General features: G+C 54.0%; 1 protein-coding gene across 1 annotated transcript in view; it reads right to left on the reverse strand.

Moving 5' to 3' along the window:
- Positions 1 to 13,452, reverse strand: part of NDRG1 (N-myc downstream regulated 1) — a 59,409-nt gene extending 45,957 nt beyond the window's left edge. Inside the window, exons 1-2 of the mRNA XM_032760484.2 lie at positions 13,309 to 13,452; positions 481 to 561 (exon numbers count right to left, since the gene is read on the reverse strand). Of these exons, the coding sequence (XP_032616375.1) occupies positions 481 to 543 (63 nt within the window). The 5' untranslated portion in view covers positions 544 to 561; positions 13,309 to 13,452. The remainder of the gene's footprint in view (positions 1 to 480; positions 562 to 13,308) is intronic.
- Positions 13,453 to 13,713: the final 261 nt, after the last annotated feature.

Below are 13,713 nucleotides of genomic sequence, written 5' to 3' on the forward strand. Positions count from 1 at the left end.
CACAACTGGGATTTAAGTCCAGACAGTGTGGCCCCAGAATATGTAGCTTTAATGAGAGCTGAGGCAGGCAGTCCCTATGGGCAACTGGGCCCCATGTTGCACGTTCTATAACTACAGAATGTTAGAGATGGGAAAGCTGAGAGAACCTCTGGTTCGATGTTTTCACTTTACAAATGAGAGCAGAAAGGCCCAGAGAAGTGGGCAAGGGGCCCAGCCCCCAATCCTATGGGACTTGAACCAGAGCCTCTCACAACTTTGCATTTCGAGGAAGCAGTGGACACATGTGTTATGTGTGTATGCATGTGTGTCTGTATGCTGTGTACATGTGTGTGCATGTCTGTATGCCGTGTGTATGCTGTGTACATGTGTATTTGTGCAGTGTTTGCATGCCCGTAAGTGCAAGTGTGAGCTCTGGTGTGCTTGTGTGTGTCTATGTGCACATGTGCCTGTGATGGGGTAGCCAAGAAGATCTCCACTTACCTCCCCTTTCTCCACCAAAGGCTTCACCTCCGCGAGGTCTACGTCCTGCATCTCCCGAGACATGTCCCTGGTGTCACCTGCCTGCAAGGAGACAAAGGCCAAAAGGTCAACGCTTCCTGCTGAGAGGTTTCCTGAAGGAAGCAAATCCAAGACCAATGGTGAGAAGGCCAGGCCTGCACACTGCCCAGCAGCTTCACCTCCCTCGTGATGCACTGCAGGGGACGAGGAGGCCCCTTGTACACACAGCCCATGGACCCAACCCAGTCTTCCCATTGGGGCCAGCGCAGTGGATTTCCTGGGAGAGGACAATGAGGCTCACAGACACTACCCTCCCAATGAAATGGATGGATCAGGCTCACAAACAGGTCCCCATACCAAGTTCAGGCCCACCCACCATACCCAGGATACAGCTCACTGCATTCTAGAAGGGGACCTGTACTGCTGATCCCAAAGTCAGGCAGCCCCAGTGTGACAATGAAACGGGAACACAAGCTCACACGATGCTTACCATGTCTAGGCATAGTACAAGCTTCAGCCTCACAGTTAGCCCTAGCAGAAGGCTGGTGATGCAGATGCACAGACACACAGGCACAAGCATGCATGCGCACACACACACACATACACACCCCATGGTGCAGGACTCCCAGCTACCTGCTAAAAGGGAAAGGGGCAGAGGAAAACCTTAAGCCAAGGAGTTTGGCGGGCACTTGAACGCACAGTACAATTGTTTAAGAAAAAGGACCTCCAAGGCAGAAAGCACTTCCTGGACCAAAGCAGGGGATGGGCCAGAGGGGTTACCTGTGCTCTAACACAGGGCAGGTGCAGAAGTGTGGGCTGCAATACCAGACTGAAGCACAGCCCAGGAAGACTCAGAATGCTGCCACTGACTCCCTGGGGTGCAAGGCTTGAGCAGGTGGTGATATCTATTAAGCATACTTCCAAGAGCTGAATCTAGAAGCCAGAAGTATAAGCATGTACTCTTCTAGATCAGCAGTCAAGTTAGAAAAACTAAATGCCCACCAATCCCTGGGGTGAAGCATAAAAAATGCAGAATAAGGTCAAGGATTACAGACAGCAGCAGAGGACCGGGGGAGAAGGAGTAAGTGACAAGAGGGAAGAGCCCAGGCCACCCACCCAGGTCACAGATCCAGACTTTCTGAATGGAAAATGCCTGACCAAAGCCCTCACACAGCCAGCTGCAGAGTGGGAACCTGGGCCCCGCACTGCCCAAGGCCCCTTGGATGCAATGGTAGAGAGAATGCAAGCCTCTGAAATTCCTGCCTACGGCTCCTGTGAAGAGCCAGGAACTCCCAAGAACCTGGTGAAACACCTCTTAGAGGTTAGCCGGCAAGTGCAGGCCACCCCAAATCCACCCCAGATCCATCCCTTGTGCCAACACATGGCATTCCGTGGGCAGATCCCGCTCTCCACTGGGGTGCTCTGGTCTGGGGCCCCAGCATGATTTTCCCCAGTAGATAACTGGCCCCAGAAGAATGCCTTTATACAGACTTTGGAGTCTATGCTCCAGAACATTCTGAAAACAAAGTCGGTTTTATATTTGTGAGCATTCCTGGGCAGCTGCCAGCTTGGAGGCAGGAGGCATGAAAGGCCCGGGTCTGTTAGCCTTGCTAATTCAGCAGGTTTGTGGTCCCAAGACCCTGGCCTGTGGGACACCTCGCCTACATGGCCTAGGGAGCCTTCCAGAAACCCAGGGCCCTGCCAATGCCACCCCTCATTCTGAGAGTGAAAGGACTTCTCATTTCACAGGAGCTTCTTAGCATACCCTGCTCAGCAAAGGATGCCAGGGTGAAGCCAGGGGGCTCTCACTGTCCCACTAGGTGGGTTCAAGCAGTCCTATCTGTGAGCTTCATCAGGCAGGTGGCTTGTTCTCTTCTCCACTTCTAGCTCCCAGCACGAGCGACTCCCCTAGACAGAGAGTCAGGCTGCAACTCCCTCTCTGAATAAATGAGCAATGTAGCTCAACAGCATGCTTTCAGTAAAATTCACTTTTAAATTGTTGCTAAACCCCAAGAGTGCAATGTCTGGAAAAAAAAATTCTACATTTAAAAGGACTCGAGAAATGCTGTGGCTCAGCCCAGTTTGGTCAGTTCTCTTTGGCTTCCAGAAACCGTGATCACATTAGGATACGGTGTCAGCCTCCACCAGCTCTCTCCTCCAGAAGAGAAGAGACAGAAATGTCCACCTTCCCCATTTCCTCTATCTGGTGAAACCTCTTTATCCTATCTAGCACCTTTTTCCTTCTTACAGCTTAGCTTCCCAGACCACACAAGGCAATGGGTTAAAAAATCACTGTGTCTCCTAGAAATATCAAGTTCTTGAGCATCTGTTTTTGGGAGCTGGTGGGACCTTCTCTGACCCAGAGCCCTCAGTGCTAAAGGCCTTTGGGAAGTCTAGAGATAAAACTGCTGAGGATGATCACGGGGTGGGTCTAAACTGGGGGCGATTTTATCTCCCAGGGGACATTTGGCAATGTCTGGTGACATTATTTATTGTCTCCCAAACGCTTCCATTGATTTTGAAGCATTTAGGAAGTGTCCCAGACTCTGAAGTCTGCCGGGAGACTGGATAAAGCTTTGCACTAGTCTGGGGGGACTCTGGGGGCTGCAGGCCTCGGGGTAGCCTGCATGTTGGTCGCGTCCTGCAATACTAACGCCGCATGAACCAAGGACTGCAGAAGGTGCTTTCTGCAGGTTGACTCAGCCAGCTAGCTGCTGGTGGTCCACCATCTGGCCAGCCTGCAGGGCAGGAGGAGAGCGGTTCCCTCACCTCGGTTCTCCCGAGTTGGGCCCATCAAGCAGCCCTTACCTTGTCCCTGATGCCTCAACCAAAAAACTTTTCAAACTTTTTTTGCAGGAGCTTTTATCCAAAGGAAATCATGTAAGGAAGTTCAACATATAAAAATGTTAAAAAATAAAAATTTTAAAATTTAAAAAGCCAAGGTGCTTCGGCTGAAGCCAGGGAAGGGCCTGAACCCCACTCCACCCTGGGACTTGGCTCCCTACAATCTGCCCACTCCCAGCCCCCATGCCACCAGGCTGGCCCTCAAAGAACATCTGAGTTCTCGGAAGCAGGTTGGAAAACTCAGGATTTATTCAGAGGTTTCTTCCCATACTAGGTTCTATGTGCCCAACACAGAGCTCAGAACAAAAATAACACCAGCTATGGCGATGAGACTGGCTATGGGACTCATCTGGGGATCATGAGCAAACAGACCCAGTTCCTGCCCCCATGGAGCTCACAGTCCCGAGGGGACAGGCGCTCCCTCGGGCTCACTCATCAGGCTGCATCTGTGCTGTGTCCACTGTCCTGTCTGTCCCCCTGGAGGGCAGAGCGGACGCTGTCTGGACAGCATCCAGGACAGCATCTGTGCCTCCTGGACAGAGATCCTCAGCTCAGCACTGCTGACATTTGGGCCCCGCAAGCAGCCTCTGCCTTAGGGGCTGCCCTGAACATGGGAGGAGGCTCAGCAGCATCCCTGGCCTCTGCCCACCACATGCCCACAGCATACACCCCAAGCTGTGACCAGCAAAAGAATCTGTAAACGTTGCCAAATGTCCCCTGGTGCGACATCCACCCTCCTTTGGAACAGCTGATTTTAGTAATTCCTAGTAGGTAACAGTATCCAGAAAATGTCAGTTGGATGCATTCTTATTTAATCTAGTGCATGCCCACGCACACACACACACTCTCAAATGCACTCACACATTCTCTCACACTGACACACTTGCAAACTTTCATTCTCACACTCATTCTCACATTCACACACTTATACTCACACATACATACATACTTTCTCACAAACACACTCATTCTCACACACTGATACACTCTCACTTTCATGGACTCTCACATTCACAGTCATTTACACTCACACGCACTCACACGCACACGCGCACACCCCACCACCTTCATTCACGGAGGAGGGGGTGGGCCCAAGCAGCTGCCAGCTGTCCTGAGCTCACCCTGCTGGCTGCAGCACAGGGGCTGGAGTGGAGCCAGATCCGATGTTCACACTCTTCCTTCACTCCACTCTCCCCAAAACACTTTTTCTGGGATTCAAAGTCACCACCCGAGAATCATGGAAGGACCCAGTTCTGGCAGAAGACGCTGTCTTCTGGTGTCTGTGATCTCCTTCTGCCAGCAGGAAATGGCAGGTGATACGTGACCTGGTTTGGGGGCTCGGGCTGGTGCCTCCACTCCTGCTCCCTTCTCCCGGGCACCTGAGGCCCTCATGGCTTAGCAGGTGTGGCAGGTGGAGCCTGTCCCTGGGCTTGAGGTCCTTGCTGGACTCCAGTCCCTGCCCTCCCTCTGCCTTGCGCAAAGTCCTAATCACAGAACACTGGGACCCACTAGAAAGCATCAAAGTGGTCCTCTAGCAGGTGGGGCGGCAGGGTAGGGCCACACGCAGCACGGCGGGGGAACCAGGGCTGACTCCTAGCCCACCCGCCCCGCCTCTGGAGTGGCTTGGGACTGACAAACAGTGTCTCCATCTCCAAGGCCATCTTTGCTCCCTAAGAAGCACAGAAGAAACCCCTCCAGCAGGTCTCCTTCAGCTAAAACCCAGCTTAGCACCAAACACAGGGCTCCAGGTCACAGCACCAGCTGCCAGCCTGTATCTTCACTTCTTCCTTTCCCATCCACCTGCCTGGGAGGAATTCCTAGAAGACCAATGCCAGAGAAGTGAAAGGTAGCCAGGAGCTGGGGGAAGGCTTGCAGGTCAGACGCTGGTGTCACCATTTATTAGCTCTGTGATCTGCATAATTTATCGAATCTCTTTTTAAAAATGTATTCCTCATCTTGTTTTTTAGAGAGACAGGGTCTTGCTATGCTGCCCAGACTGGTCTCGAACTCCTGGGTTCAAGTGATCCTCCTACTCTGGCCTCCTGAGTAGCTGAGATTACAGGCATATGCCACCACGCCTGGCCGTCCAACCTCTTTGCCTCGGTTTGCTTGTCTGTCAATGGGCATGCTAACTCCTGCTCCCAAGATCAGCAGTGGGGCTGAAATTCAAGAATGGCATGGAGAACCTGGCAAACACCTGCTTAATTCATCAGCATACTTTCCTTTCAGGGTTGCCTTGGAGATGCCAAGACATCTGTGAGGACGCGGCCTGGCTTTCAGTCCTAGAGTCCCAGTGAGGAGAGGGACACATGGAAAATGCTCAGCAAATGCCACCAGGGTTTCTGATTATCAGGCCCAATGCATCACCACTGGGGCCCTTCTCTCCACCAGCACTGTCTGTCAGTGAGTAACGAGGGCCCAAGAGGGGCTACACAAATACCCTTCCGGTCCGGCAGACCCAGGAGAGTCGGCGGAGAGCTGGATCACAGGTTCCAGGCAAAGCCAAGGCCAGGACCTGCCCGAGGGAGAAAAGAACGTGACCCGTGACCCTGGGGCCTGGGAGGGCAGTGGGCAGAGGCGTCTTGGGTAATCCGAGGCCACTTGAGAACTGTTCAACAGCCCCTGGGGGACTGAGGGGGACACACAGAGCCTGTGATTCCCAAAAACCTCAGTGGGGCAGCAGGAACGCTGGCCTAGGAATCAGGGCATGGGGACCCTGCCACCTTCCTATTCCGTGACTCTGAGCAAGTCACTTCCTCTCTGGGCCTTGGTTTCTCCATCTGTAAAGTAGGCACAGTGTACGTGTATGGAGATCACGCTGTCCAAAACAAACTTACACAGGCAAATGGAAACCCAGGCAGCGAGGTGCTTCACCAAGACAAAAGGGCCACAGGGTCTTACCAAGGTCCTGCCGGGCTCAGCTCTGGCCAGATTAGCCCCGCACCTTGGACCAAGGCCCCCACTTCTGCCAGCCTCAGACTCCTGTCTGTTAAGACTAGCGCCTTGCTCCAGCTCTGCCACCCATCTGTACACCCTCTTGAGCAAACTCTCCTGGGCCCCCCAACAACTCCCACAGGGTGGGGCTGAAGGGATATCCAGCAGAGAAACATCCATGATCTGTTCTAGAAGTTCCAGGTTCCACCCACCAGGAAGAGCAGCCACAGGAAGGCAACAATGTAACCCTACACAGACACACCACAGAAACAGCACGAGGAACAGTATCTGTTGGCACTAACTGGGCTCTAAACCCGGTACTTCCTTTAAGCCTCACAGAAACCCTAGGAGGGAGGTGCCAGCATGTCACCATTTAACAGATGGGGAAACTGAGGCACCAAGAGGTTAAGATGTGTGCCACAAGTCAGCAAGCATCAATCTGGCACAGGTTAAAGCAACCTTAAAGGGAATGTTGACAATGATCTCACATCGCCCTAAATATATCCACAGTCCTCACCACCACCCGTGGCCCACATACAACGTTGTAAGGTGGGCTACATGTGACCGTGAGGCTTTCAGCGTGTGGAGGTCAGCTGGGACAGTCACATGCCTCTCCTCCACCCAGCACAGTCACCACTGAGCCATCATGAGTAGGCCTGAGCTTTTGGCAAAACCGGCGTCTTGAACTTTTCTCCCTTCACGACACCCAGAAGGTTCTCTGTTTTGAGCTCCCCCATAGTACCCTCCTAAGATGGCCAACTCAATGCTTTGGAAAAGCGTTCACTCGGCACACTGTTTCACTTGCTCCTCAAGGAGGTTCCCCCGGGAGAGGTTGGGTATTATACCCAGTTCACAGATGGGTAACCTGAGGCTCAAAAACAAACACAAAGGCCCACTTGACTTCCAAAGGCCACATGTTAGATTCCTCCCTGCTGAGGGAAAGGTGACAAACTCACTGGTTTGTTGTGGGTGCAGGTGTGGCATTCACTCCCTCGGGGGAGGGCGGACAGCAGTCCCCTGGAGGCCTTCAGTGAAGCAGATAAAGGGAGAGCAGGCGGGAATTGTTGACAAGGGGTAGCATCGATTGTCACCAACAGCAACTGGCCCAGATTCCACCCTCCATAACATGCCTGGTTTTAAGGCCACATGAAAGCCAGTGTTCTCTCCAGCACACTGTGCTCTTTATAGAACAGATTTTAAAAGGAGGGAAAAAAATCAACGTGTGCTGTGGCTGTTTGCTATAGCAACTTCCCCAGAAAACTGCCGAGAACAGCACCATTTCTGCCTGAACCTCAAGGAAAACCACCTTGAGATGGGCCCTGGATAGCCCCGCCTTACTGTGAATACATTCCTTTGTCATTTCTTTGCCAAAAGAGATTTTGAAGTCAAGCTACAAAGCAGTTCTCGGGCTCTCTTGGTGTTTTCTGGCCCTTTTGAAACTCAAGGCCCTGGGGAGGGTGAGGAAGTTCGCAGTCTTCACGCAGTCTTTCTTAACTAATCAACTCAGCAAACAATATGGGTGGATTCACTGGACCTTCAAGAAAGTTCCCTAGTTTATAGAGATTAGGGAAATGTATCAGAGCAATCAAAATCAAGGAAACAGTACAAATGTCACACAGAGAACAAAACCACACTAGGAACTCCTCGAGGGCCCCTGTGCTTTGCAGTGGAGCCTGAAACCCAGGAGGCACCAGTGATGTTTGATATTCAAGGAATGAAAAAGGGATCACTAAGAAGGTGAACCCCACTGCCTCCCTCTCAAACAAGCCAAAGCCGCATTCACTCCCTGGGTGTGGGTCCAGAGGGGCTGGAGCCAAAACTGAACTGCTGTGTGTTCAACTTGAGCACAGCACCAGGGAGGTCAGCGAGAGTGTCCCAAACACAACAGCAGGAAGAGGGAGGTGTCAGGAATCTCGTCAGGGCCCACCTCTTTTCTGCAATACAACCGAGATCTTCCTGGAGATTCTCAGTGGCGTTTTGGCAGCACGAGTAATTTGTTTGGCAGACAGAAGACGACCGTCTGAGGGGACGAGGTGAGTAACTGGAAGTCCAAAGGAGGACACTGGTCTCCTCAGAGGATTATTCTGTGAAATCTGCGGGACAGGCATAGGCTGCGCTGGATGGTCTGAGATAATTTGCGGAAATCGCACAAACGGAGCCAGTGTTAGCAGAGGACGAGGAAATGGATTCCTCATACAGAACCCTTTGTCCCGAGATGGGATGCTAGCCACGCTAACAGGATCCTTCCCCAGAATGGTCTTGCAGTTTCCACCAAGATGGTCCAAGTTACTTCCTTAATCAGTGGAGGTGTCCTTTCCACCACCACTAACACAACACCTACTAAGGACAGGCTCTCAGGTTTCATGGGAGACATGCACAGGTCCCAGGAAGGACCCAACCCAGCCTCCCCTCCAGCAGGGGACAGCCAAGGAGGCCTTTCTGGAGAAAGGAGGAGAGTTCCATGATTAAAAAGGAGGAAGAAGAGGTGGTAAGCATTCCCAGCTGAGAGAGGCCATAGACCCACCTCTTAAATGGCCCTCTCACATCCATATTTGAAGAGGGTTACTGGGAATCTTCTTAGGTTCCGTGGGGGTGGGGCAGAGGGTGAAGACAGGAGAACAGGGTGGAGACTTGGGCCCCCACCCACCTCTCTTTAAACAGAACTCTATGCAGATTTAAAATGTATAGCTGCAGGAAGGCCCCCCACAGATTTAAAGAAAGGAAAGATTAAACTGCTGGGGAGGGCACTCAAGGCCCCCAGACTGTTAAGGAACCTCACTTTCTACCAGCTCAGTTGCAAGAAAACCCGCTGGACTCGAAAGGTCAGAGATGGCGCCCAGGCAGGTAGGGGGTAGGCAGGTCTGCAAACAACGTTAGGTGGGAAAGTCAAAGATCTGGGTCAAAGAGACCTGCTTACGGCCCCAATTGTGAAATCCATTCCCATTCTGTAGTGCTGGGGCTTACGCCCCACCCGAGGGGGCCCAGGTTTCTTTTCACATGGCCCCCACCCCGAGAACACGGCTCCAGGTTGGCACCTACTCATGGCCCTCTACTTCTGCAGCCACCTTCCTGTGGGGCCTCAGTGTCCCCAGCCCTTCTGCCTACCTGCCTGGGCCAAGTTCTCAGCCAAGACCGCTATCTAGCCTGCCTCTGTCTCCAAGTTGAAAGATAAAAAGCAAGTGGACACGCAGTACTTCCATCACATAGCCATCAAGAGAGGCAGGAAGAACAGCCTGGGGTGGATCCAGGAAACCAAGCTCATTCTCAAAAGGTGGGCCCAGAGGGTGTGGGCGGCCTCCAAGGGCAATGTTGGAGTGTGGAAAGGGCTCAGGAGGCTCACCTTGGCCAGAACCCCACTCACTGGACTCTGGACAGAAGAGTCACCAGCCTGAGCCTCAATTTTCTGACCTGAGGGGTGGAAAGAATGTCTTCTACCTCAATTAGATGACATTGAACCTCCAAGGCACTGTAGCAAACAAGAGCTATTTACTGAGCATTCACTAATTCCCAGGCACTGCGGACACAGGGTGGCCTGAAGGTGCAGCGGCATGCATGGCCACACCTTCCTTTCTTCTCTCCCCTGTCATTCCAGAGCAGAAGTTCTCAACTCTGGCTGCCTGCAGGATACCCCACTCCCAAACCAGCCAAGGGAGCTTTGAAACAATAGCATATCCCCAGATGGAGACAGAATCGCAGGAGACTGGGCCTGGAAACGTGCATTTCAGACAAGATTCTCATGACACTATTATGCAACTTACATAAGCTTAGCAAAAAGCAATACCTAGGTCAAGCATTTGCAGGCACTTTCACAGCCTTGGGTAGGTTTAGGACAAAGGGCTCCAGACTCTGCTTGCCAAGAAGATGCCTTGAGAATGTCTTCTGTGGGTGTTACTGATGGCAAACACCTACACGCTGTTTTCCACATGCTGAGTGCTGTTCTCAGGTTACACAGATTAATAGTTACACATTCTGATGACACCATGTCTGTTACTCTCATTTTACAGAAAAGCAAACTGAGGCATGGAGCTCCTGATTGCCTTTTCATTTGAGCCTGATTTCTTCAGGTGCCCCAACATGTTGTCATGGAAAAAAAACAAAGGCTCTGAAGTCCAACTGTCCGGGTTCAAAGTCTGGCTCTCCCATCTGAACCACATGGCTACAGGCAAATCCTGAAACTCTCCTGGCCTCAGTTGCCTCATCCATTCAATGGAGCGATACGGTCCAGGCAGCGTTCTTGCGAGGATGAAGGCAGATGAAGGGAGACAGTGGCTGCTCTAGAGGGAGAGAGATGCTGTGTCCCTCCCTGGCCTTCCTTCCAGGCTGAGTCAAACCTGAACCCTGCTTGAGCCTTAGATGCTGAGTCATCACGCTTTCTCTCCCAGGACAGGGCCTCTGAGTCACGTCTGGAATGGGATTCTCTGGGGTTGGGTCCCAAGGAAGAACTGCAGCTTTGGGCCATCAGAAAAACACAATGCTATCTTTCTTTCAGGTCCATGTGGAGGCAAGTTCAGGCCAGCGGGTTTCAACGTACCCCAGGGGGGCCCTCAGCTCAGTTGAGATCTGTCTTCTGTCATGGGGGGGCAGCCCCATTCAGTCAAAGGCCAACTTAGGGGGCTGCAGCCTCTAAGCCCCTGCTCTTCAGGCTGGCTTTGCTACTCTCTCAAGAACACCTGATTTACACTTAAAAAAAATCATTCCACTCTGCCCCTTTGGCCTCAAAAGTTGCCTCACCAGAAATTCAGTGAAGATGCAATTTCCTTTTGCCCCTCCATAGCAGGCAGGCAAAATCCTGTCAGGAACCCTTTCCACTGCCTTCAGTCCCACCCAGGAGCCTCCCACAAAGCCGAGCTCCAGCTCAGCTCGGCCTGGGCACATCCCTCCCCATCCCTGTGCCTCATTTTCCATCTGTAAAATGGGAAGAATTTGGACTAGGTAGGTCCTGTGTGAGTTTTTTATTCCATTCCAAATGATCAAACTTTGTTGCTCCAAACGAACTTGTTCAGAAGAGACCCAAACAGACACTCCAGTGTCCCTCAAAAGCAAAACCCAACACCTCCACCCATGCACAGTCTATTACTTTGCCAGAAACTCAACCTGCTGGTTCACAGGAAATGGGGACGAAGACCCAGAGCCATCTACTTCATCCCATGTGCATATTTCAACTCCTCCCACCTGCCAGGCCCTGGGCCAGGGGCCAGGTTACAGGGCAGGGTAGGCAAATCCTCCTCCTTGCCCAGATGCAGCTTACATTCTCGTGGGAGACACGGTCCCGCAAAGCTAAGAAGTCACAGGTCAGGGGAACACCCCGTTTTCCATCCACACCGAACCCCTCTCTCTCCCTTACACCTTCCTTCATCCCCCACATTGCGCCACCCCAGCCTGGGGCTGGCTCTGCCGCCACACACATCACACAGAACCGGTCTGCGTCTCCAGCTGTGTGTCTTTCCCACCAGAAGGCAGCCCTTCCAAGACAGGCGCTGGGGTCTGCCCCCTCTGCACATTGCTTATTTCAATCACATTTGTGAAACTCAATAAGGACGCCAGAATTTCTCAACAGGAAGAGTCTAGACTGAAAAATTCGCCTTGAAACTGCATTTCTGCAGCAAAAACAGGGGATTGTATTTAGATATGTTCATTTGGGTCAGCTTAGGAGAAAGTCCCGTGCAGCTGATGGGTATTATAAGGATGTCTACCGCCCTCCTGCCTGGCCACTGGCTGACTTCTAAATCTTAGATATTTCCCAGTAGCTTAAAGAAACCAAACAAACTGAAGTGCCCCCAGCGTCCGTGAGGAAGGGTTGTTCTTGGATGGGCATAAGATAACCAAGGGCCCTGCCTCCCCCACCCACTGCCAGGCATCTCCCACTTTCAAGCCACAGAGGCGTCCTGTTCAGGACCCCCAGGGACAGCAGGGACAACAGGCGGGGGGTATGGGGGAGGGGTGGGTAAGGAACCGACCCACTAAATCCCAGCTCTAGCTACTAATTTGACAGAGGCGTGACAGCGTGTTTCCCCCAGAACCAGTCGCATTCCCCACGCCCAGCCCGAATCTCCTCCCGAGGCTGAATCAGAGACCGCGGCGGATCCCCCAGGAACGTCGGAGTAATTCCAGCTGTTCTCCCCGCCGGGAGGGCAGGAGCGGCCAGCACAGGAGGCAGGGGAGGGGAGGAAAGCGGGGGAGGGTGGGCGGAGGCGAAAATGACGCCACTCCTAGCTCCAGCCAGCTCAAGGGGCCGCCAAATGTCCGCGAGACCCCTCTCGCCCAGGCCAGTTCTCCCACGCCGCCGATGCGCCAACCCCCGGTTCCTCCGGGGGCGCAACCTGCCCAGCGGCGCTCGCAGACACTTGCTCCTGCTCGCGTGTTGCACTGTGACACACCCTGGACCCTCCCCCCACACACATGCTTACACTCACACAGGCACACCGCCCTGTGTGTGCTACGGGACTGAAGCGCCACCAGCCTCTCGGATCCACACCCGTTCCCGACCCAGTCCGCAAGCCAGACACACCCACGCCCCCCTCTCCAGCCTCCTTGCCAGCGCGGCTCACCTCTACCAACCCCTCATCTACACAATCGCGCGCAATCTCTCCGTTCCCAGACACACACGCGCGCGCACACACACACACACACACTCACCTAGACCCTTCTGCACCCACGTCCAGCGCGCACCCCTGCCAGCGGCGCCAGCTGGGGTTCAGAGAGGACGCCAGGAAACGCTATCCTGGTGTTTTTCGGACCGTCTCATCGCCCCCTTCCCGACCTCCAGAACCCCAATCCCCAGCTAGGGGGGAGATGAATGGGACCCTGTCTTTTTTTCCTCCCTTTCTGTAACTGAACCGCCCACTTCAGCGGTGTCTGCACCCAAAGCCCTCTCGCGCCCGCGCCCCGGGGTGGCCGCGCACTTGCAGCTCCGGGGCGCTTACTCCTGGAGTCCGCGGGGCTACAAAGGGCGGTCCCGGCGCTCCAGCGGCACCGCACGGGCGGCCCCTTTTTGCTCCGCGTCGCGCCCGGGAGAAGAGGGCGCGGGCTTACCTAACGCGAGTGAGAAAGGAAAGGACGGTGCCGAGGCTGGCGGCCCAGCGCCCCGCGGAAGCCGAGGGCGGAGGGTGAGCTGGCGAGCTTGAGCGCGAGCTGGGAGCCAGGCGAGGTTTGTTTACGTCTCGGCGGAGGGCGACTTTATAGGCGCCGCGGCCCCGCCCCCGCGCCTCGCCCCTCCCAGACCCTCGCAGTCGCCGCACGCAGCCGGGACACACCCCTTCCCCGCTCCCCGCTCCCTCCGCCCGGGCGCGCAGGGCTGGGCTGGGCTCGGGCAGCGCGCGGCGGGCGCCCACTGGAGCCGCCGCCTGTTGCGCAAGCCTCCGTAGGGGCGCGGCCGGGAGGGGCATCGGGGCCTGGGTTGTGGGTCGGCTCTGCAGTCCCCTCCGAGTCCGGGGCCTC

This window comes from Hylobates moloch, unplaced genomic scaffold (assembly GCF_009828535.3).
Source record: "Hylobates moloch isolate HMO894 unplaced genomic scaffold, HMol_V3 SCAFFOLD_9, whole genome shotgun sequence".
Lineage (NCBI taxonomy): Eukaryota > Metazoa > Chordata > Mammalia > Primates > Hylobatidae > Hylobates > Hylobates moloch.